Genomic DNA, 22,500 nt, shown 5'->3' on the forward strand with positions numbered 1-22,500 from the left:
CATTATTGCGCACTGTTCTACAGCTGGCTCTGTTATGGTGCTGGTAACTCAGTAACATACAGCTTCAGGAATGTGCCAGTCCATTAAACTAACAGTCTAAAGCCTCATTTGTATTTCGTTGCGCGCTGAAAATAACGAATCAGTTATTTTTGTCGCATGACTTAGTATAAAAGAGGCTTAAGATACGGTGCAGCACAAAAATCAGTATGACTGGGTGTCTCATCTACTTCAAGCATGTTGTCCATAGGATGGACAGCGTGCGTTGTAAAGAGGTACTGTATGATTTATGCTCAAATGTGTTTCTGCCTTCTATGAGATGCTGATTCATACAGGATTGACATTTTTCATTGATTTATAAGGAAAAATAAATAAATATCAATGTGTTGAGACGTGATGCGTTTCCTGTCCTGTGTTTCTTTTCTTTTTTTAACACTTTAACCTTGTCATAAATACACAAACATGTTTTATGTTTTCAAAACCATGAGAGAGAAGACCATCTCTACGGAGCAGTGAGATTTACATCTGCCTTGAGACTTATAAACCTGACTAGCAAGAAACAAGTGTTAAAGCTGACAGCCAGCATGGGGCTAGACCGCAGTCTCAGCTTATGAGCGGCCAAAAGATTATTTAATCCCTTTGAAAGACACGCAGACAAACGCACACATTCTTTAGCTATTAGCTACTGTAATTACTCACGCCCACAGACAGCCAGCCACCCAGGGTGGACAGCAGAAATACCCGTCATATCATCAGGCACATTAGCACGGCAACATAATAATGCACAACAATAGACTGTATATATAAACCTATAACCATTTCCTTGAGCCTGCGGAGGTGTATTTTTGGCACGTTCCAATGGAAACTCAGCTAGCGGGGAAAATGGAGGAGGGCCACCCCTGGGAGCCATTGGGAAGGAGTTGAAAAGCATAAATGGATCTATGGCTCCTGATGGGGCCAGCCCGATGGATTCCCCATATTGAAGCAGCTGCAGTCGGGTTCGGCTGGGCCACGGCCAGGAAGGTGGGTGGGAGCGTGAGACCCAGGGACTCAGGGCCAAGGGTCTGTATTAATCTGCTAAATGGTCAGACTTCAGTGACAGTAACCCTTCCTTACAGGCTGTGGCACGGAGATAGATTAATGCAAGAATGAGGGCTGATTTTGATTTGGTTTAAACGACGTCCTCCACTGTCCTTCTTCAATTCTGTTTATCTAAGACCTCCCCTCCATTCCATGACCCCCTACCTGCGTAACCACTGTTTTCTCAAGACACAAAGTTAGTATATGAATGCAGTTTTAACAAACAGTGAATCAGTCACAGTCAGAAGCATTTGGTCAGGCCTTGGATTTATTAGATTTAATGATTAAGAGTCCAATGGACAAACCCTAGAACCTGGGCGTCCGCAACAGAAGAGTACACAGTTAGACAGTGGACTGTACATTCAGACGTATCGTAGAACCAGACAGAACACATGACGTAACCGGGCATTTTCAGATGCCTAGTAGCACTAGTTCAAGTAAAATATTCCCGTTTAAGATATTTCTCCACAAATGAGTACAAAAGAAAAACAGGCATTCATTAAAAGAAAGACAAAAACAAAAAACACAGACACATTTTATATTTAAAAAAAAATAAGTCCAGTTGCGAGTGAGGGAACCCAACAGAAATGGAGGAGGAAGCTTTGGAGGCCAGGCTGCAAGATTCCCAGGCTGGACGGGACTCCCTAAAAACCTGGTGTTTCATTCGGGGCCGGGGCCTCATGTCTTGCATCACACAGTGTTGTGTGCCTGATGCATGTTCTCGTCGGCTCGCAATGGCAAGCTAGCAAAATGCTAGCAAACACTGTAACCATAAAAGTTATTATTATTTATCTAATCTTTGCCTTAAACCTACAGGAGACCGCATGCCTTATTGTAACTTCGAAAATACTTTCATTTCGGTGATCATCGATTTACAAAGATACTGTACACTTCGGTTTTTGCTCCTTCTTCTTATACTCCTACACCCTGGTGGCCAGAGAAAAACACTAGCATTGTACAGTATGTTTCTGCAAACCACCGATACTTTGAACGTCGACATTTCTGGACCAAAAATGTGTTTCATATCAACATTCAAGTACTATGCCATTTCAAAATAGATTATAACTGATTCTCACCCTATATATCGGCATGCAACTCGCTTTGGCCACGCCTCACCCAAGCCTGCTTCCTTGTTGTTCAGAAGCGTGCATTTGCTACGTCCCAAAATACCATGCTCGTCCGAGTGAAACACCTGGTTTTTATTCAGTCCCATGGAGGTGGTACCGGCAAGCAATCCCATCTCAGGATTCACAGGAACCGTCAGAATCATAACAGGAAGTGGAAAAAGAAGGATTCTAAACGAGCAAGACGAGAAGACACACTGTAGAGGAGGAAAGGTGTGCGTGTGCGTGTGCGTGTGTGTGTCGGGGGTCTGTTTAGAAGCTGGAAGATGAAGAGATAGAGAGCAGAGATGAAGAGAGGGGAGAGGGGAAAAAGAAGTTCCCGTACAGAGCAGAAGTTATGGTCCAAGCAGGATGGTAATCTAGCACATTTAGGGTTCCGCTTCAGCGACATCTCTGTGGTGTTTTGGCAGTGAGGCTTGGGGATGGAATTTAGCCATATACACGGCCATTTTGTTGTTACTTCATACTCGGACCCCCCCCCCCCCCCCTAAGTATCAAGTAAAAACAAAATGGCTGTAGCGTGAATATGGTCAAACTCTATGGGGGCCTGGGGCTGGGGTGTAAAGCTCAGAGAAAACCGGATCAATGCCCCCCCCTCCTCCCAGCCTCTCCCTGTAAAGAATTCCTTCTGGGATTGTGTGTGTGTGTGTATGTGTGTTTATTTTGAAGTCCCCTCCCCTCTCCCGATGGCATGCGATGACAGACTAGTTAAACCCAGCTCAGGAGAGGGAGACGAATGGGAACCGCACGGAAGCAAACACACATACATACACACACATATAGGCTCTCTTACCACAAACTGAACACACGTACGCGCACACTCACACACAAGAGCGCAACTTGCGTGCAGACACACATGCACAGGCAGATACAGATGCTTTGGAAGTGCGCACGCACACACACACATTAAACACACACCGGAGACACAACCCAAACCCAGTCTGTGGGGTTACATGGATACAAGTAGCAGTCTCTGAGTTTGATATCTCATGTCTGTGCATGGATATGGATTGCTCATGCCTGTGCAGAGTGTGTAGGAGTCTTTGAGACAGTTTATTCCGTATAGTCGGTCTGGTCCCTTCTCCTGTGTCTGTCCTCTGTGCCTCACCAACGGCCTCCACCCCTAGCAACCACCCTCTGGGATGTGTGTGTGTGTGTGTGTGTGTGTGTGTGTGTGTGTGTGTGTGTTGAGGAGGGTGGCGATGGTGGTGGCGGGTCGGTCACGTTATAGTACCAGTAAGGCCACTGCAGGGCCGGTCACCCGGCTTGAGGGCGTCACATGATTCCGTCTCCGCTGTCTCCACGGCCACCGTGGCCTCGGCGATCTGAGGCGACGGTGGCCGGGGGTGGGGGCGGGCAGGGAAGGGCAGGGAGAGGGGATGGCGGTGCTAAACGCTGGGTCGCTGACGGGTGGTGTCGTAGGAGCGTACAACCTGGGACTGGGACACCACTCCGTGCTCCTCCTGAGAGAAGGCATAGCCATCTGGAAAAGGAACGGAATGCAGTGTCAAACCCAGACCTGAGTTGGTGTTGGATTACACCTGGTTTACACTTAAGTTTTGCGTGCCAGTGTCATGCACCGAAAATAGCCGATCCACAGGCTCGCAACGTGTCGCACTGTGATGCGCTGTGAGCTTGTACAGCGCAAGACATGATGCAGAAAGTATAAATCAGACTCTAGAAAACAAAAGCTAAATAGAAATGACAAATTTATATAAAATGTGCAAATAAGGACTTTGCAGTTGCATAATAAAGACCTCAATACTTAATGATTGAAACACATTTCCTGGTCAAATACTATTTATAGTGACTTATTTGATACTGATTATTATTTCACTGTCAACTTTCCCAATCAGAAAACTTTTTTCTTGCAGATGCCTGTTATTTATTCACGACCAGTTCAGGTCATAAAACATAACTAATTCACACTTTTGCTTAAAATTCGTTTGACAATTAAATGGCAAAAAAACGAGTGGACAGGAGACTCACGTGACACAGTCTGTTGTACTGAGTTGGAGCGCCCTACGCTCGAAGGCGTTTTCCTAAAGACTCTTGTCAGCAGATGGGCCCGTTCGTTTAGACTGCAGGGAAGAGGGAGAGGGGGAAAAAAACATGTTACTACAGTAGCTAATGCCGATAATTACCGTATATCCACGCAGTGATCGGTAATCAAATCACAGAGGTAACTATAGTTAATCTTATCTACATCACAACACAATCACAAGGTTATGTGACCATCTACTTGTCAGTCTGTGTATTCATGAATGCTCTTTCTCTTCTCCTTTCATGCAAGACCAGTACAACAACATGCAACTGGTTTGGATACGTTTTCACTTTACTGCTTAGACCTACAGTATACCAATCAGGTGTTTTGGAGATCAGTGATCTCTAAAGGAAATGATCTAGAAACATTATCATCATCACGTGACACCCAGAAACATTTGAGCTTGAGTACTAGGTCTGGCAAAACCTGGATGGATTTAAGCCAGGCCGGGGCCAAGTAATTGGCAGGGGCTGATTTGTTGAAATTCAAGCTAATGCAATAGTAAACTCATGACCCAGCTGCAGGGAAAAGGACAGCAAAACTGAACTTCTCCTCACTCTCTTGCTCCCCCTTCTCCTCTCCTCTCCTCTGCTCCACTCTCTCCTTGTTCAGAGGAAGACTGGACCCTCTGTTCTTAGACCACACGCCGTCACGCCTACTCTCCTCCCGTGACCAAAAATAACCAAGTCTCTTCCAAATTGCGTGTGTGCGCACACACAGACACACACACACACACACACACAAACACACACAAATGCGTGCAATGCATGCAGACAGACTCTCACTGTGATTCACTAATTAACCCAGTGACCTTTGTCACTTCAATCTCATCATCGCCCATGCTTGCCTGGAACGGGTACCATTGGGCAACGGGGCAGAGGCGATAGATGCACAAAGGACAGCACAACTACTCAAGGCCATCCCAGGAAGCTTCCTGTTAACTGATTCCATAGAGGAAAATGGGCGGATACGTTCCCCCGATCTGGCTGGCAATGAGGCATTAAATTACTCAAGAGGGATTTCCCTGGCACCCGGGCAATGATTCTGATATGATCCACAGAGCGGTGTGGACTGGAGCCAGACAGCCCAAGGTTGTGATGAGGATCACACAGCTGGGAAATTCTCCTTTACGTGACCACTGGGGAACCTCTACACCGATGTGTTTGTCAAGAGAAACACCGAAAAAAAAGGCCTCTGAGGTTTGTCAAGGGTGCCTTTGGCCAAAGAAAATGCCGTCTGTTAAATGGATGAAAGGGAGCGAGTGAATGAATGAAAGGGGCTGGGGGGTACATGGTGGCTAGACAAATAAATAAAAGAGAAGACACATCTGTACGAGTGAAGTTTTACTTTCCCTCCTGTGGCGTTTCTCTCTCTCCTCTCCAACGTACTGAAGCAAGACTCCAAACGGTCCAAGGATGAGCCACATCTGAGCTCTTCCCTCGAGACGTTCCCTGTCCTCTACCTTTCCTGACCCCGTCCCAGGCCCTTTCTTAGGAACTACAAACACAGATGTGTGCTTTGGCTCCCTTCTGTGTCCAACTCTAAATTTCTCATATAATGGAAGGAGAAGCTCTGTCTTTTGGGGGGGGGGGGGGGGGGCACATAGGATCAATGCCTGCTTCTCCCCAGGACTAAAATCAGGGTCAGTCTAGGACAGAGCCCTCGCCTCCAGGTGGTCCGACTCTGGAGACACAAAACGTCCGCCCGCCTAAACCATTCCCAAAATTAAAAACACACCTGGACCGCACCAACTCTTTCCAAGGCCTGTTATAATAAAGCAGCGCCGTCTCTGAGACGAAACAACTGTTGGCTTTACAGTATTGTCAGTCTACCAAATGGGACTGACAGTACTCTCTCTGCTCCCACAAATTGGCAATCCATAACCCATTCAAACCGGGAAAGCATCTGTGTCATTTTTTTATTTCGTTGGGCAATTCAAAATTCAAAAATAGCAGATATACTAAATATAGATATATCTAAGCTTGTTTTTTTTGTAATCTTTGAAAATGTGTGCATATCTTTGAATATATATTAAAAAGATTAAGCGAACATTTGTAACTCAAATCTTTGCTTCTGGGGATTCTACAAATGTCTTCTAATCCTAATAAACCTATGTTGCTATAATCAGGACCACCCAAAATGATCTGCATTTTTGAATAGCAAAAGAAGTCAAAAAATTACACAGATGCTTTCCCGATCTTAATGGGTTAATATCTATTTAAGTCTTCTACCAAACCAAACACAGGGTTCTCTTCCAAGTACACTCCGCACAATGTAACTAGTTCTAACACAACTCTACTGACGTCACACACAGGAAGCTAATCTCTGGCTCTATGTCATCACACACAGGAAACACACCCAGTCTGTACAGCAGTTCAAATAGGCCCACCTGTGAGGAGAGAACCAAAGATGAAGGGATGGGGGGGAAAGGATACACTGTAACAATCCACAGTGTTTATTTGACTGTGAGAGTTCAACACTTTCAGAGTTAAAGGAGTAGTTCACCCAAAAAAGTGACTTATTTTCTAGCAATTACACACCCCATGAATGAAGCCTTGAATTCATGGCGATTTTTTTTGTTTTGTTGCATTCCTAAGCCAATAATTTGATGACTGGCAGAGACTCAAAGAGACTCCTACTGAGTCTCCTACTGACCGATGACCGGGTCATCAAATTATTGGCTCAGGAATGCGACAAAAACTAAAATAATGCCATGAACTCAAGGCTTAATGGGGTGTGTAATTGATAGAAAATAAGCACTTCTTTGGGTGAACTACTCCTTTAAACTAACACTCTGGATTTTTATTGTGTGGTGTGGATGTAATACTGTAGATACAAGGGCACAGACAGCAAGTCAAAAAATGATGGCGAAAAAGACAATACGCGTGAGTGAGAAAAAGGTGTGATTCCAGTGAATGGTCGCACTGAGTGGCTTCCAGTGGGGTTATTTGAGCTCATAGTTCACACAGTCAGATAGGTCAGTGGTTCTCAAACACATATATATATAGAGATATATATATATAATCTTTTTCAAGGACCCCCAGTTTTATATGATTTTTACCTACTGGGACCCTAGCCTGGTAAACCATCCCGGTCACGTGAATATTATCAACATTATCTTTATCATTATTAACAACATTATCTTCCACTTTTTAGTTCCTGCAAAACGCCCACCCAGCGCTTGGGGCCAGACCGCTCTGCAGAAGACGCATGATAATGTGAATTCACAAGACCGATGGTTTGCCAGGCTACTGGGACCCCAATCTATATTGTAAACTCCTCAGTGTTAATTGAACTCTGAGAGCATACTGTACATATCTGCACACTCTCAGAGTTACAGACCCGTAACTCCTCAAGGACCCCTGGGGGTCCCCAGCCCGACCTCATTTTGAGAACCACTGAGATAGGTCCAAACCCAAGCGCTACCTGTGTGAGTAAGTGCCCTGAGGAGCCCAGGCACTACGGGACCTCAGCCTTGACTTTGGCACTACAGGTGGAGCTAAGGGATTAAGAAATGCCATGGTTACCGGTATGTGTTTATTATACACACATACAAAACATACATGGAATGTAAAACAAACAGGAGCATGGAATCATTTTGAAATGTTTAGTGCAACGTAAAATGTCATTTAGACAGATGCTAGGTGCATTGTTTACTTGGTATCCTATAGTACAGATCATTGTTTTGATCTGTATATTTTTTAGACTGGTTCTTGGTTTACCTGTGATCCTACTTTTATGAGGCACTACAATTTCTCTCTGCATTTGATGTATGTGTTTACCTAGCTTATTGTGAGTCGCTCTGGTTAAGAGCATCTGCTAAATACTAAAAGTTATCCTAACAAAACCAGTCACTGTGATACTCTGCGGTCCAGTAAAATCTCAATAAGGGGCAGAGATATGAATTAATAATGGATATGCTATAACAATTATAAAGGTTAGGGAAAGATTCAAATCTATCTCATGATATGTCAATATAAAGAGAATGAATGGCATGTCACAGTGAAAAAGCATATCACCGCTGTCCGGCAGAAACCTTGTATCGACATTTTTTTATTATTAGTATAATGGTTTTATAAATATTCAACCAATGAAAAGTATTAACAAGAGCTTGTGACTAAATAATAACAACATGGGATCCATTGGAACACAGATTATTTTTCCCATTTTCTGAAAAGTAACAGATTTGGATGTACAAAGTTTCCACCCAACAGTGACGATAAATAAAACAAACATGATCAATGACATGAACAAAAACAATGATTGAGAATGCAGGTTTAAGGTCCCAACGATGCTTTTGCACTGTAATGCATGTGTGTACCTGCGGCCGCTAGCATCTCTGAGCACAGCTGCATCTGGGTCCACGGCCCGCGCCTCCAACTCCTGCACCTCCTCCAGGAGAGACTTCCTCACAGTGCGACGCCCACTGCAAAAGAGAACGTAAGTTCATCACACACACAGGAGAAGAGCTGGTATACAGACACGTATACATACAACAAGATACAACTTTAATGATCCCAGAGTAGTCAACTGAGAGAGTATGTTTAATTGAATCCATTAAAGGGCAAGACCACTTTGGTAGAGGTTTGGGTTGTGTAGTTACCTTGTCATGACGTAACTCCAAAGGTGGACTAGAAATAAAAAATAATTGCTCCATTGATTGGAAATTGATTGGAAGTCACTCTTTTAGCACATAAACGGACACAAACAAAGTTGATTCAGACAATATAGAACATCACCGAACCCAGTACCGTTTATTTTTTTTAATACAAATTTACATTTCCTGCTGATTTTACCATTTGAAGAGCCGGATCCGGATCCGCGGATCCAGTCCGGGTTTTCTTCTTAATAGAAATATTAAAATCAACAGGAAGTTGACATTTTTATTAAAAAAACAAACAGTACTGGTTTTGGTGATGTTCTATATTGTCTGAATCAACTTTGTTTGTGTTCAGTTATGTCCTAAAAGAGTGACTTTGAGATCTGTTTTACCGTACAATGTAAGTCATTGAGGAGTATATTTTGAATGATCAATTTCTAATGAATGGAGCAATAATTTTTTATTTCTTGTCCACCTTTTGAGTTACATCATGGCAAGGTAACTACACAACCCAAACCTCTACCAAAGTGGTCTTACCCTTTAAGACCTGAGGGCGAAAAAACGGCTTCTAAATCCTACCCTAAGTTTTCTGGAAAAATGTTGCTATATATCGTCTCTGTCGAGTGGAAACCTCATACAGTACTGTATGTCCAAAAGAGACTTTTCGGGATTCAAATTAAAAAATATCATAAGTAGCAGATCTACAAGCTCAAAACTCGAGCCGCGTTTCGAGCTTGTGGATCTACTACTTTTGATGTGACGCTGTAGTATGATCAAGTAGGGCGTTAATTTACGAAAAAACTCAAAAAGTTAGAATATGGAGATAAGAGGTTTCTGCCCTACAACAGCAATGTATACCAACAACTAAAATGACACAGAGGCGTTCCCAGCTTGAAAGGTAGAACAACGTATAGGTGTAACAGGTCTAGATGGGTTAAGTCACAAAGCGTTTGTATGGATTTGTCACGCACGTGCACGCACAAGGGGTGCAACAGTTAATCAAACTAATCGATTACAATTGAGGTGATTGTGTGCTACTCACGCGTTCCATGCAAAGTCCATGAGAAGACAGGCAGCGGGCACAAGGATCAGGCCCAGCCAGAAATACCAGCATTGAAACACCCTGCCAGCCTGCACAGAAAAAAATACACAAGGTGTTTCAGATTTACATACTGTACATACAGCATACCGTTTTCCAGACATTAATTGCGTGACTGGAAACGAACATTTCAGCCATGGTTGGACTTGCGTATGACGTACATCGATGGCAGCTGATGTAAAAATAGCAAAAGCTGGAAGTGTATTCTTTATGATGCTAAATAAATAGTACATTATGTGAAATCACAGACGGTCTGTAACTACCTAATGTGGTGTTAATTTGTGCATGTCGAGAATGAATACCAGCGTTTATGGCATACTTATTCCAACTACAAAAACTCAGCGAGACCTCAAAATGAGCAACTCCATTTTCCACAGTTTTCTATGTATGTTGAACCATGTATGTTGAACAGTTAACATTACATATCGTCACCTTCTTAAAATAATGGCCTATGTAATCTTTTTCAAGTTTTTCAGAAAACAGAAAAAAACTGAACCAAAACAAAATATATGATATTTCTTAATCATTTCACCCAACAAGTTTATATACTGGGGCGGGAACAGCATGATCTTTTCGATATAGGCGATTTTATGAGGAGCTGATTTAGGCAAAAATATCATTTTCCTCAAACAAACTATATTTTAAGAAGGTGACGATATTGTATCTGTTAGGGACGCATTCATTTCAGCTGTACACAGAATCCATAGGACTTCAATACTGACGCTCCAGCAATGTAACATGGATTACAGTGAGTGACTGCACTATACGGCTGTGTGTCAGTCTAGTCCAGCTGCAGTCAGCCTCGCTGACCTTTAACCATTACCCTTAGCCCGTCTCTCTGGGGGTTAATCACGCTCCTAACTAGTGTCTCGATCTGTCTCTCCCACTCCAATCTCCAATCAAGTCTTTCCTAACGACATATCTCTAGGCAGCTAGATCCTTCACTCTGCTTGTCCCTGCCTGTTACGGCCAGTGCCTATTATTTCTGTCTTCCTATTTATTGCCTATACAATTTCTCCATTGTTGATTGTTTCAACCACTTTCAACCTGGCTGACGTCCCTATTTTGGGCATGTCATTATACTGTAGGCAAAAAAAAAATTACAAGCTCCTAACGCCATTGCGCCACATTGTGAGCTTGTATTTTCGCCATTCGTTGTACGATGATGTATATAGGGCTTAAGTGGTTAAGCCAAGAGTTAGCAGTATAGTATTTCATAAGCTTAAGTCTTGGGTCTCTAGACATGAACCTTATAAGTCAACGGTTGTAAAACACTTTATTCCCATGCAGCATGACCTCTGTAATTGGGACTATATAATAACTGATATCATGTGGTTTCTCAGTCCCAGGTCTGGAGCTGTACAGTCCAGAGATAGAGATAGTTCAGGGCTTGTGAGTCAGAGTCTGCTACAGCTGATATTCAGTGGGGAAATCTCGAAATTCAACCGGAAAAAAGGCATTAAGTCTTTTTTGAGACAGCTGGAAACACAACTAAAGATACAGACTATATTCAACCTACACACAGTCAGTCACACACACACACACACACACACACACACACAGTGTGTGTCTGTGAGCAACACCTACGTACACCGAGACAGACTGTCCGTTTTGGGTTAACACCCGCGGCACTGTGCATACATCATACACACAATACACTGGGAAATAGGCTGCGTAAGCACCTTGGAGGCATACTCGTCGTATATTGTCTCCATTTTGTCATATCCATAGACACACTGTCGGCCTCTGCCACGGCACAAACCACCACAAATCACACAGCGCCAGAACGCTACGCTGTATTAATTTCTGTCTGTCTATATCTCTCTCTCTCCATTAAATAAATAAATAAATAAAAAAGTAGGCACAATTTTACTTTTCCATTGCCTGTCCCTCTATGGCCAGATGGAAACATAGATGGAAGGAGACCGCTGGAGGTAATAGGGTTGTTAGAGAGAATGGGGGTGTGGCTGAGTATCTCTGACCAGTCAGTCCCCAGTTGGACCATAGCAGCTGCAGAGTTATTTGACCGCATTCCTGATTTCTGACACAAATTGAATTAATAGGCCAGGGGGGTGGGGGGTGGTGGGGCTGAGACAGCCTGATGAGCAGCCCTCCTTTCACTCGACTCACAGTGGGGGAGCCACCCCCCCCCCCCATCCCTCCACTCTCCTCCAGCACAGTGGTGGACACTGCCCCCCAACACCCCCCGACTCTCCTCCAGGGAACACCCCCAACGACTCCGGGACCCTCAATCAAGGGATTTCACGTACACCCTTGTTACGCTTGATGGACCCTTGCACATACACCCCCACCCCAACACACACAGACACACAGCGGCAGCAGCCCACCCTCTTGAGTCAACACCTCCAGAGTGGGCCGTAAAAGCCTGGGGCTCGGGTGACAGCACAGCAGGTGCAAGGAGCCTGGAGATGGGGGGCTGGCGGGGGGGCATAAATCTCCCCTGGGGGGCTCCAGCCGTGCCGACATGGAACACCCGGGGGGAAGCGTCAGACAGGCGCCAGGTACCCGGCAACCCGGGAGGGGTGATGGAGGGATGGAGAGGAGAGGAGAGAACAGAAGATGGTTGCTTAGATGAGTTGCATGTGTTGACTTGCCTGGCCTAGCATGTCAGGGGCAATGGGGATCGATGGCCAGATGGATGAGTAGACGGCGAAGAATAGTATCCAGAGAATCATGCTGCCCCAGACCGCCAGGTGGGAGAACTACAGCAGAGAGAGAGAGAGAGAGAGAGAGAGAGATGGGTAGAGAAGGGAGGAAGAGAAGAACAAAGTAATAGCAACAGAGAGAGAGAGAGAAAACGAGAGAGAGAGAGAATGAGGTCAAATAGTTACACACACAGTCTGAATATAGACAACCTTGTCGCTGAGACTTCCTCCTCTCCTCTCCTCTCTTCTCTTTCTGCCACTCTACGTGTCCTGCTGTAAGGGGACACTGTGTGAATTCCGGCGGGACCCCTCTTCATTACCGGGGGGGCGCTGTGCAGACAGCTGAGCGGACGGGGGGTGTCAACGCCCCTCTGTCTGCCCGGACAGTGGACATGTACGTTGGGATGGGCGCAACACATGGTTACGCCCAACCCATAGCCACGTGACCACAGTCAATGCATTGTCTTGGCTAGCTATGAAGATGGCAAGCTTCTTCTTTATTTAATACGGACGGATACAGTGTACGTACATAGAGAGGCTGACTTACATAAACAGCTTTACAATGCAAGTAACAGTAATTATTGCGAGGTAACACTGTATATTAAGGTCGGGTCTATAATGCATTATAAGTGCATTTATAATGCATTATAATGCGGTTATAATAAAGATTATGTTTATAATCAACATTTATGACATAAGTGCTGGTCATAATGCATTATAAGCTCAGCAGAACAGCACATTATAACTAACTACATAACTTAGTAGTTATAAGTGTCTTTGTTATAAGTTGCTATGCATAATCATAAACAATTATAACTGTTAAGTGTTATGAAGTGTTATAATTGCATTATAATGCATTATAAAAGTGATTATGATGCATTATAGATACAACCTTTAAGTAAAGTGTTACCTGGTAGTTATAATGTGCTGTTCTGCTGAGCGTACAATGCATTTTGACCAGCACTAATATTTTTTTATTTATATATACAGTCTTACCCAATTAAATGAATAATCAGTGAGTGAAAATGGTTTAATACAGTGCACTGCACTGGATTTAACTAACACTCATGCTACAAGCAAGAATGTTGTGCACGAGAGTGGGTCGACATGAACTCTTACCCTGGTCCAGGCGGTGGTCTCCATCCCAGCTTTCAGACACACTGTAACGACCACGTACTACACACAGGCAGAGAAGAAGAGGGGTCAGTATTTTACTTGAGAGTCTTGTATAAGCCCTATATGGGTTTCCCTTCTCTTTAATTTCTGTGTCTTTTAATAATTGTTACCTTTTGTACCGTTTTTATTGTGTGAATAAATAAAACAAAACAAAAAATAAAACAAAAGAAAGAGAGAGAAAGAAAAAGAGTCTGTTCACTGACAATTCCGGAGGTGATAAATATCAACTAGAGTCCAACTCGCAATGGGATCACACAAGCTGAGACACCAAAAATGTGTGTGATGCACTGAAACACCTGACATGAGAGAAGTGACTTTGGTTTTCATGGGTTAAACATCACCCATTAGACCCTCCCCCATGGCGGGTCTAATGGGTGAACCCGCCATGGGGGAGGGGGGGGGTTATACTATATAGACTGAGGAAGACCAGTGTTTGACACTACTGAGCGAGTATCAAAATTGTATTTTCATGAGGTACTGGTCAAATATTTGAAAACCGTTTTAAAAAGACACTTAGTGAGAACGGTCCACGGACGGATTGCTTGTTATAACAGTATGGTAACAGCTAGCCATTGGTCTGTTTACCCATAGGCATATAAAGGTAGACGCCTCCTCCTGCTCTGAGGCGTCTGTATCTCGGGCGCCATTTTGGAGAAGGCAAGCTCCCTGACAACTGGCCAATCCCAGCTCGTCTTTTCTGGGACTTGGCAGAATCTAGTTGTATAAAAATATAACAGGATATCTTTATACAACTAGATTCTGACAAATCCCGGAAAAGACAGTCAGGAAGCTTGCCTTCTCCAAAATGGCGGCCGCGATGCAGGTCGCTCCAATGAACTGCAGAGGCCAATGAGAGTATCTAGGTTTCTATGCGTTTACCCCCTACTTCTGGCACCCTTGCTCGGACCTCACCCATCGGCCTTCGTTATGACCTCAACTAACACATCTGTCAAGTTTTGTGACATCCTGCAAGATTGTGACACTATTGCGTTGACAGAATCTGTCATACACATGACAAACACACAGACGGGGGGAGGGTGTAGACACAGAGAAATCAACTTCAAAAAGGTGAAAACAATACGAGCCCCGCTGTCACGGCTGGTAACTAACTGGTAACAAATAATGATCTACTGTAAACAACGTAATGCAACACTCAGTACCCCCAGAGCTCTCTATAATCCAAACACAACACACACACAGAGACGAGCAACGTCAACAAATAAACATCACTGACATACAGTATACACGGGGGTTAAGTGTAGGGAGCTGAATAATATAGGGAGACTCAAAAGCAAGGGGAGGATGGAGGGAAGAGCTGGACTATGAATGGAGAGCAGAGACAGGCTGACTAGACCAGACCAGACTATGTGCCCATGAGGGGGCTGGACGACATGATGGTGCACGGACACAGACACGAATGCAAACACACAGGGATGCACACAAATAAATGTGCATAAAGAAAAGCGTACAAAAACTTCCAACAAGCGTACAAACACACGGAAAGGTGTGCACAAAGAAACAAACTATAAACACACACACACACACACACACACACACACACAGAGGGAAATAACAAGGATGCTTACAGTGTAGACCATATTTCCCACAAACAAGTAGTCATTTCCACGTCCGTCAGGGAAGGGAGAGTCTGTGAAGAACAAACAAAGGTCTATATGTAGCCTACTGTACAGTATTGAGGTTTAATAACAAGCTGCACAAGGACGTTAATGAGTGTTAATCAGGCGGACTTCCTTACCGTGCTCTAGCATTTTGAGCGGAAACCAAAAGAGGATTATAGAGTGAATCAGTGCGTTACTGATACACTGACCCCAAAACACCTGGAAAGAGAAAGGCATACAGTAGATGGAGGGAGAAAGTCAGTGCAAACCAATGCCAAGGCGTGCACACATACTGTGCACGGCCACATATAAGCACACACAAACAGAAATGCCTCACAGTTGGCACTGTGTCCTTGCCATCACCGCCAATAACTGCCCTCCTGTACACACACACACACACACACACACACACACACACACACACACACACACACACACACACACACACACACACACACACACACACACACACACACACACACACACACACACACACACACACACACACACACACACACACACACACACACACACACACACACACACACACACACACACACACACACACACACGCAGCTGGTCTGCCCTCTAAAAATGAAAGACTTCCTTATTCTGGGCCTATGAATTTAATTAAGGTTGCCATGGTGACGTGTGAGCCTCCATGCCAGTCCTGTTTACCCGCTGGAGTTCCAAACAAGTAGCAGGCATCACTCAATCATCATCGCAAATGCAAACCACAAGGCACAACAAGTCAAACACAGAGCTGAAATGACAGAATAATGATTTAATTTTGGCTTTGGGTGCAACCCATGGCTATATCCAGTGTGTGTGTGTGTGTGTGTGTGTGTGTGTGTGTGTGTGTGTGTGTGTGTGTGTGTGTGTGTGTGTGTGTGTTTTAGTATTACAATTAGGAAAATATTAAGGTTTTGGGATTAGACTTTTCCTTAAATTGTGAGCTTGTAGATCTGCTATTTTTAGTCGATGATTTTAATGTCGATGTCCTCACAAGTATAGTAATACAAACGTGTGTGTGTGTGTGTGTGTGTGTGTGTGTGTGTGTGTGTGTGTGTGTGTGTGTACCTTGGTATTGAAGCCCTCGGCATTCTGGGTGATGCGGTATAGCTGGGGGAAACGGAGCATGTTCTGTTGGCTACACGGACGGTCAAAGATCCCCAGGGTGAAGGGAGGCAGTGCAGTAAAGATCTGGAATGAACACACACACACAAGTATATCAAATCACATGATAGGAGTAATGTATGCCAGTGGTTCCCAAATAGTGGGTCGGGACCCATGTTTGGGTCGCGAGTCGCGACTAAATATACCATTATTTTTTTTGTTTCCTACATTTTTACTTTAATATTAGTTTTATATAACATTTTCAAATAAAATAATAATCATATAATCATAATAAAAAAATTAAGAAATGTAATAAATTAGAAGGAAAAAAACTGTAGATCTGCTATTTTCACTAGTTTGGGTCCCGGGCAAACATCTTATTTTTCTTTTGGGTCTCGAGCTAAAAAAAGGTTTGGGAACCACTGATGTATGCCAGGATCCCAAAAGGCAAACACTGTGCACTCTCACGTGCACACGAGCCAGAGCTTGTTATGCGCCGCTTTGGCCAATCAATGTTGCAATCAGAGCGACACCGTCAAAAGGAATTCCACCAGTCCCAGAGACGGAGGGCTGGAGGGGTTCGCATACATATGCAGTCAAATGTAAAACAAAAAAAAAGTCCACAGCAGTGAGAGTGAAGATAGACCAAGACACATACAGGTATCCACCCACACACAAAGCTCCCTGGCATGCAGGAACCAGAGTGATAAGAGCACAAAATGAATCCAGAGAGATTGAATGAGAGATACCAGAAGAGAGAGAGAGACGGACGGATGGCAACGCAAATGTCAACTCAAAAGGAGAGAGGAGGGGGAAAAGAGAGAGAGAGAGACAGGGAGACAAAGGACATAGAAGTGAGAGAGGCATAAAGAGCGCTGGAGTTTTGATTGATTGATTGAATACTTTATTAGTCAGACATGGCACGAGGTACAGTCAGACATTAAGGCTAAAAGGGTAACACAAAAAAAAGTTCCTGGGGACTTGTTTCCTTTGTGGCCCTATGTATTCAATTCATCAACAATGACAGTGATAGAGATTAGAAGAGTATAAACTCACCACATTGTAGAGGCCTATACACCAGCGCTCAAACAGGATCTGTCCAGAGAAACCGTTCACAAAGGCGAACCAGAGCTATAGCACAAACAGAGGGATGAGAGGGGATGAGTGTGACAATAGAAGAGAGGTAGACCACCCTAGGGAGATACTGACAGAAAGATTGAAAGAGTTCACCAAATGGTGTGTGTGTGTGTGTGTGTGTGTGTGTGTGTGTGTGTGTGTGTGTGTGTGTGTGTGTGTGTGTGTGTGTGTGTGTGTGTGTGTGTGTGTGCGCACACACGTGCGTGCGTGCGTGCGTGCGCGCGTGCATGTGTGTCTCGTCGTCGTTATCAGTGGTAATGTCAAACAAGTACAATGGTTTCTAGTTCAGCATGCTAACTTCCCAGGAAGAGAAAGGCTGTAGTTTCCATTAGCTTGGAATCCTCACTGATGATGATGTCATTGAAGGAATGTTTCTCAAAAGTAGACAGAAATGGTGCCATTTTATAATGAGCATTAATGAGGACTAATTACATGAAGATAAGGTTGAAAATGGGCAAAGTGCTCCTTTATTAATTCTCTTGAATGCAGCACATGTCTTAAGTGTGACTCTGGCCTGAGGCAAACTTTCACCCAAAACGCCTGCTCAGACACACACACACATTATATACAGTACTGCAGCAGACAGTGGCTGATCTGTGGGCTGATAGGGGGGGGGGGTTTGGTGGATGTTGTAGCATTCTTGGGATATACAGTGGAGCACACAGCCTTGGGGGGTGAGGTCAGCGACACAAACACTCACTAACATACTCATCATTACTCATTGACACCGTCTCTGGTAAGTGGACAGAGGCCGTCTACAAACCTAGTGTGAGATGATAATGGAAACAAACTTAAACAAAAACCATGCACACACACACACATGTTGGGGAGAGACAGCCTGTACTCCGGAAGTCATGGGTACCATTGACCATATTCACACGGTGGCCATTTTGCACTTACAGTACTTCATACTGTGGGGTTTCCCAAACCCCCCCACAACACCGAGTATGAAGTAAATGTAAAATGGCCGCCGTGTGAATATGGTCAAACAGGGCAGCACCTGCTGTCATCATTAATGTCCGACAGACAAGGAGTGTGGAGGGGCACTGCAGCTGACAAATGCCCTTAAAGAAAAGCAAGCTACAACTATGGCCACCCCCCACCACACACACACACACACACACACACACACACATTAAAGACATGCAGACAAAGTGCTCAACCCTTGGATTCAAGGTCTCGCCACTTCTGATGTGCACACTTTTTCTGTGTATGTGTGTGCGCGCACGTGTGTATGTGTGTGTAATAGAGACAGAAAGCAGACACCGGAGGGGCACCTCATCCATCATTGTCAAGCAAGTCGACAAACAGCTGCAAAATGTCTCTGTTAATGTAACAGTGTGTGTGTGTGTGTGTGTGTGTGTGTGTGTGTGTGTGTGTGTGTGTGTGTGTGTGTGTCGGACAGATGGGGGCATGGTGCTGAGCTCCTACCTCTATAATGTAGAGAACCACATTCTTATAGAAACAGTAGAGGATGCATTTGGTGACACGGTTGTAGCTCCAGGCTCCGTGGACCAATAGCAGCTTCTCTAGGTAGCAGAACTGCCAATCACACGGAAGGGACAGAGAGAGAGTGAGAGAGAGAGAGAGAGGTAGAGAGGTAGAGAGAGAGAGAGAGAGAGGTAGAGAGAGAGAGGTAGAGAGAGAGAGAGAGAGAGAGAGAGGGGAACATATTTATCACATTTAACATCATTTCAGATAAAAGCCAAATTGCTCACATTAAATACAGAGCAAACAGAAAGGAAAAGAAAAGAAAGAGAACATTTCTACGTAGGACAAAGTTGTGGTACCTTGAGAACCAAAGCTAGGAGTGATTGAGAACCAAAGCTAGGAGTGATAGAGAGAGATAAGTCATAGCAGATACCCAAGGGGCAAGAGATAAATGCAGAAAGTCAAATTAGAGAGCAGACGTGTGTGTGTGTGTGTGTGTGTGTGTGTGTGTGTGTGTGTGTGTGTGTGTGTGTGTGTGTGTGTGTGTGTGTGTGTGTGTGTGTGTGTAAAGGAGAGACAAGATTCTTAGATTCCCTGAATACCTCACCTCCGCTCTCATGCTCTCCTTTGCCCACAGACACACATGCAAATAATCAACTTGGTTGCGCTACCAGTAATAATCTGTGGAATGGATGCTACTGCAGCTCCCTGTGTGTTTATGTGTGTGTGTGTGTGTGTGTGTGTGTGTGTGTGTGTGTTTATGTGTGTGTGTGTGTGTTTATGTGTGTGTGTGTGTGTGTGTGTGTGTGTGTGTGTGTGTGTGTGTGTGTGTGTGTGTGTGTGTGTGTGTGTGTGTGTGTGTGTGTGTGTGTGTTCTTCGTTTGTCTTACCGAATACACAAAATCCCAACAATAGCTGCATCTCTGAGGCATTAGGCATTTGCGTAGTCATGTGTTGGCGTATTTATGCATTTGTTGTGATGATGAACCACATAAAGTAATGTGATCCTACACGCCTGTGTCATGCATATGTAATGCCTCTTTTGACACATTTGTATGCAACATTGTGTAAGAAGCGCATTCTGCACGTACATAACAGTTGTACATCTTGTACTGCATACCTACTATACACATCTTGGTCATTTTCATTCACGTTGGTCATTCATGTTGTGCATCACCCTCTAATACTTCTGTAAATTATACATTGTGTGTTTACATAATTGTGCTTCTTCTGAGCGGTGTATATATTCTCTGCATCTGTGCATTACACAGTTTCACATTGCACTGGAAAATGTATATACAGAGGGATGCATGATATTGAAATATTGGCCGATATCCGATTATTCGCATTGGTCAAATTGACAGATACCGATACCGATATTGAATTACAAGTTTCCAGTAGGGTTTACCTTACACTTATTATACAGTAACTGTGATTCTGGGTGCAGATGCAGAATTCCAACAAACAAATGCATTCAATTTCAAAGTCTTTTATTCTGCAACAGGCTGCTGTAATACCAAAATTAACCCCTCTGTGGATAATGCTGTCTGTGAGTCACCATGTCTGAAATGACTTGTCTGCATACAGTATACTATATCGTTGCTGTCTGGCAGAAAACCTTGCATCTCCAAATTTCGGAGTAAATTAATGCCCTACTTCATCATACAAGAGTGTCGCACATAAGTAGTGAAAAGTAGGTTGGGATCCTTTAGGATTTTAACGATTCCGGGTTCCTTAGCGATTCCCTCTCAACGGTCTGATTCCCGCAGATTCAGGGATTTATGACCACTACACCTTAACGGTTACTTTTAAGGATTCCTATAGGGGGTTCCAAATGGACCCTAAGAAGTCTAAAAGTTTGAGAATCACCGGTATTGTAATTGTATAGCAGACGTGAAGTCCACATACCAGCTCTGACTGTGTGATAAAACAGGTTCCGGAAATGGTTCCAAATGTGATGGAACCGATTCCGGTTCCTCAATATCGGATCCAGTTCCTTCGGTTCCGGATCCCAACCCTATTTTGGAACATATGAGGTTTCCACGCGATGATACACTGTATGTATGAAGTGTGCTCCACATGTATGAACTGTGCCAGGAGTAGTACCTGTGCTATGGAGTAGTACTGTAGCTGTGCCAGGAGTAGTACCTGTGCCAGGAGTAGTACCTGTGCTATGGAGTAGTACCTGTGCTATGGAGTAGTACCTATGCTATGGAGTAGTATGTGCTATGGAGTAGTACCGGTGCTATGGATTAGTACCTGTGCTATGGAGTAGTCGGAGGAGTTGGTGGCCTGCATGCCCTCGTTGCCACTGATGCCCACTCCCACGTGGGCGGTCTGAATCATGCCTACGTCGTTGGCACCGTCCCCGATGGCCAGTGTGATGGCCTTCACGTGCTTCTTCACCATATCCACTACCTCAGACTTCTGCATCGGAGACACCCTGCAAACACACAGTTGGGGACTTACTGTATTATAGTGTAACTATGTATGCACTGTCTGACTAGAGAGAAAGAATCGAGACTATGAACCAAGGCGTAAGTAAAGGGAACAGATGGACAACAGAGAGACAGACAGGGAGAGATGGATGGGGAAATGGCATGCACGCACATGCACACAGACACACACGCTTGCACACACACACACACACACACACACACACACACAGGTGGTGGTGTTAGTATATGGTTCTCACCAGGTAGGAAACTATGATTCACAGCCCTGCTAATAAGGCTCTGGAGAGCTTATGGTGTGTGTGTGTGTGTGTGTGTGTGTGTGTGTGTGTGTGTGTGTGTGTGTGTGTGTGTGTGTGTGTGTGTGTGTGTGTGTGTGTGTGTGTGTGTGTGTGCGTGTTGGCAAAGGATTGTGCATGTAATGGTGTGGCAGTGAATATGTGCATACGTCTGCATCAGTGTGTGCCAAGTACAGTACATGTGTTTTATCTGTCTGTCTCTCTCTCTATATATATATACTGTGTATAGTGTAATGTCTGTGCCTCCCTCTAACACAATGCATGTGCGTGTCGGTGTACGTGTGTGTATGTCTGTGTTCATGAAGGTCCCAGAGGTACTCCACCCTCTTGACCTGTATCACCCATCGTCTCTCTCTCCATAACCGGTTCTGTCTCTCTGCTGACAATGAAAGTGTCTTTTTGTTACACATCGTTGCCTGGGGCTCGGTGACAGAAGCCTGCTGTTGTGTTGGATTACCCGTTATGTCACACTCTGTCCATAGACAACCGTAGGCATTAAAAAATATTATTATACTTTATAATTCAACTTCCCTGCGTCCATTCTACTATTCTGCCACCAAAATGTGGAACGCCCTACCACCAGCCATCAAACTGTGTGACTCCCTATACTCATTCAAAACCACCCTAAAAGAGCACCTGTCCGCAAATTGTAACAGGAC

At 44.3% G+C, this 22,500-nt stretch overlaps 2 protein-coding genes across 7 annotated transcripts in view; one reads left to right on the forward strand and one right to left on the reverse strand.

Annotated features, from left to right (window-relative positions):
• Positions 1-307, forward strand: part of shisa2b (shisa family member 2b) — a 9,294-nt gene extending 8,987 nt beyond the window's left edge. Inside the window, exon 2 of the mRNA XM_080417782.1 lies at positions 1-307. This exon is cut by the window's left edge and continues 2,089 nt beyond it. The gene's annotated coding sequence lies outside the window, so the exon portion shown is untranslated.
• A 3,051-nt stretch (positions 308-3,358) lies between these two features.
• atp8a2 (ATPase phospholipid transporting 8A2) overlaps positions 3,359-22,500 on the reverse strand; it is a 72,114-nt gene continuing 52,972 nt past the window's right edge. For 5 of the 6 annotated variants that reach the window (XM_080418224.1, XM_080418226.1, XM_080418227.1 and 2 more), the window contains 12 exons: positions 21,349-21,532; positions 19,090-19,200; positions 17,578-17,652; positions 16,486-16,608; positions 15,543-15,624; positions 15,373-15,434; positions 13,730-13,786; positions 12,560-12,667; positions 9,888-9,976; positions 8,567-8,671; positions 4,191-4,282; positions 3,359-3,684 (listed from right to left, as the gene is read on the reverse strand). In XM_080418224.1, coding sequence (XP_080274350.1) covers positions 3,590-3,684; positions 4,191-4,282; positions 8,567-8,671; positions 9,888-9,976; positions 12,560-12,667; positions 13,730-13,786; positions 15,373-15,434; positions 15,543-15,624; positions 16,486-16,608; positions 17,578-17,652; positions 19,090-19,200; positions 21,349-21,532 — 1,183 coding nt within the window. In that variant the 3' untranslated portion in view covers positions 3,359-3,589. The remainder of the gene's footprint in view (positions 3,685-4,190; positions 4,283-8,566; positions 8,672-9,887; positions 9,977-12,559; positions 12,668-13,729; positions 13,787-15,372; positions 15,435-15,542; positions 15,625-16,485; positions 16,609-17,577; positions 17,653-19,089; positions 19,201-21,348; positions 21,533-22,500) is intronic. The other variant, XM_080418225.1, reaches the window with a different exon arrangement.

This window comes from Gymnoscopelus braueri (genome assembly GCF_963280865.1).
Source record: "Gymnoscopelus braueri genome assembly, chromosome: 21".
Lineage (NCBI taxonomy): Eukaryota > Metazoa > Chordata > Actinopteri > Myctophiformes > Myctophidae > Gymnoscopelus > Gymnoscopelus braueri.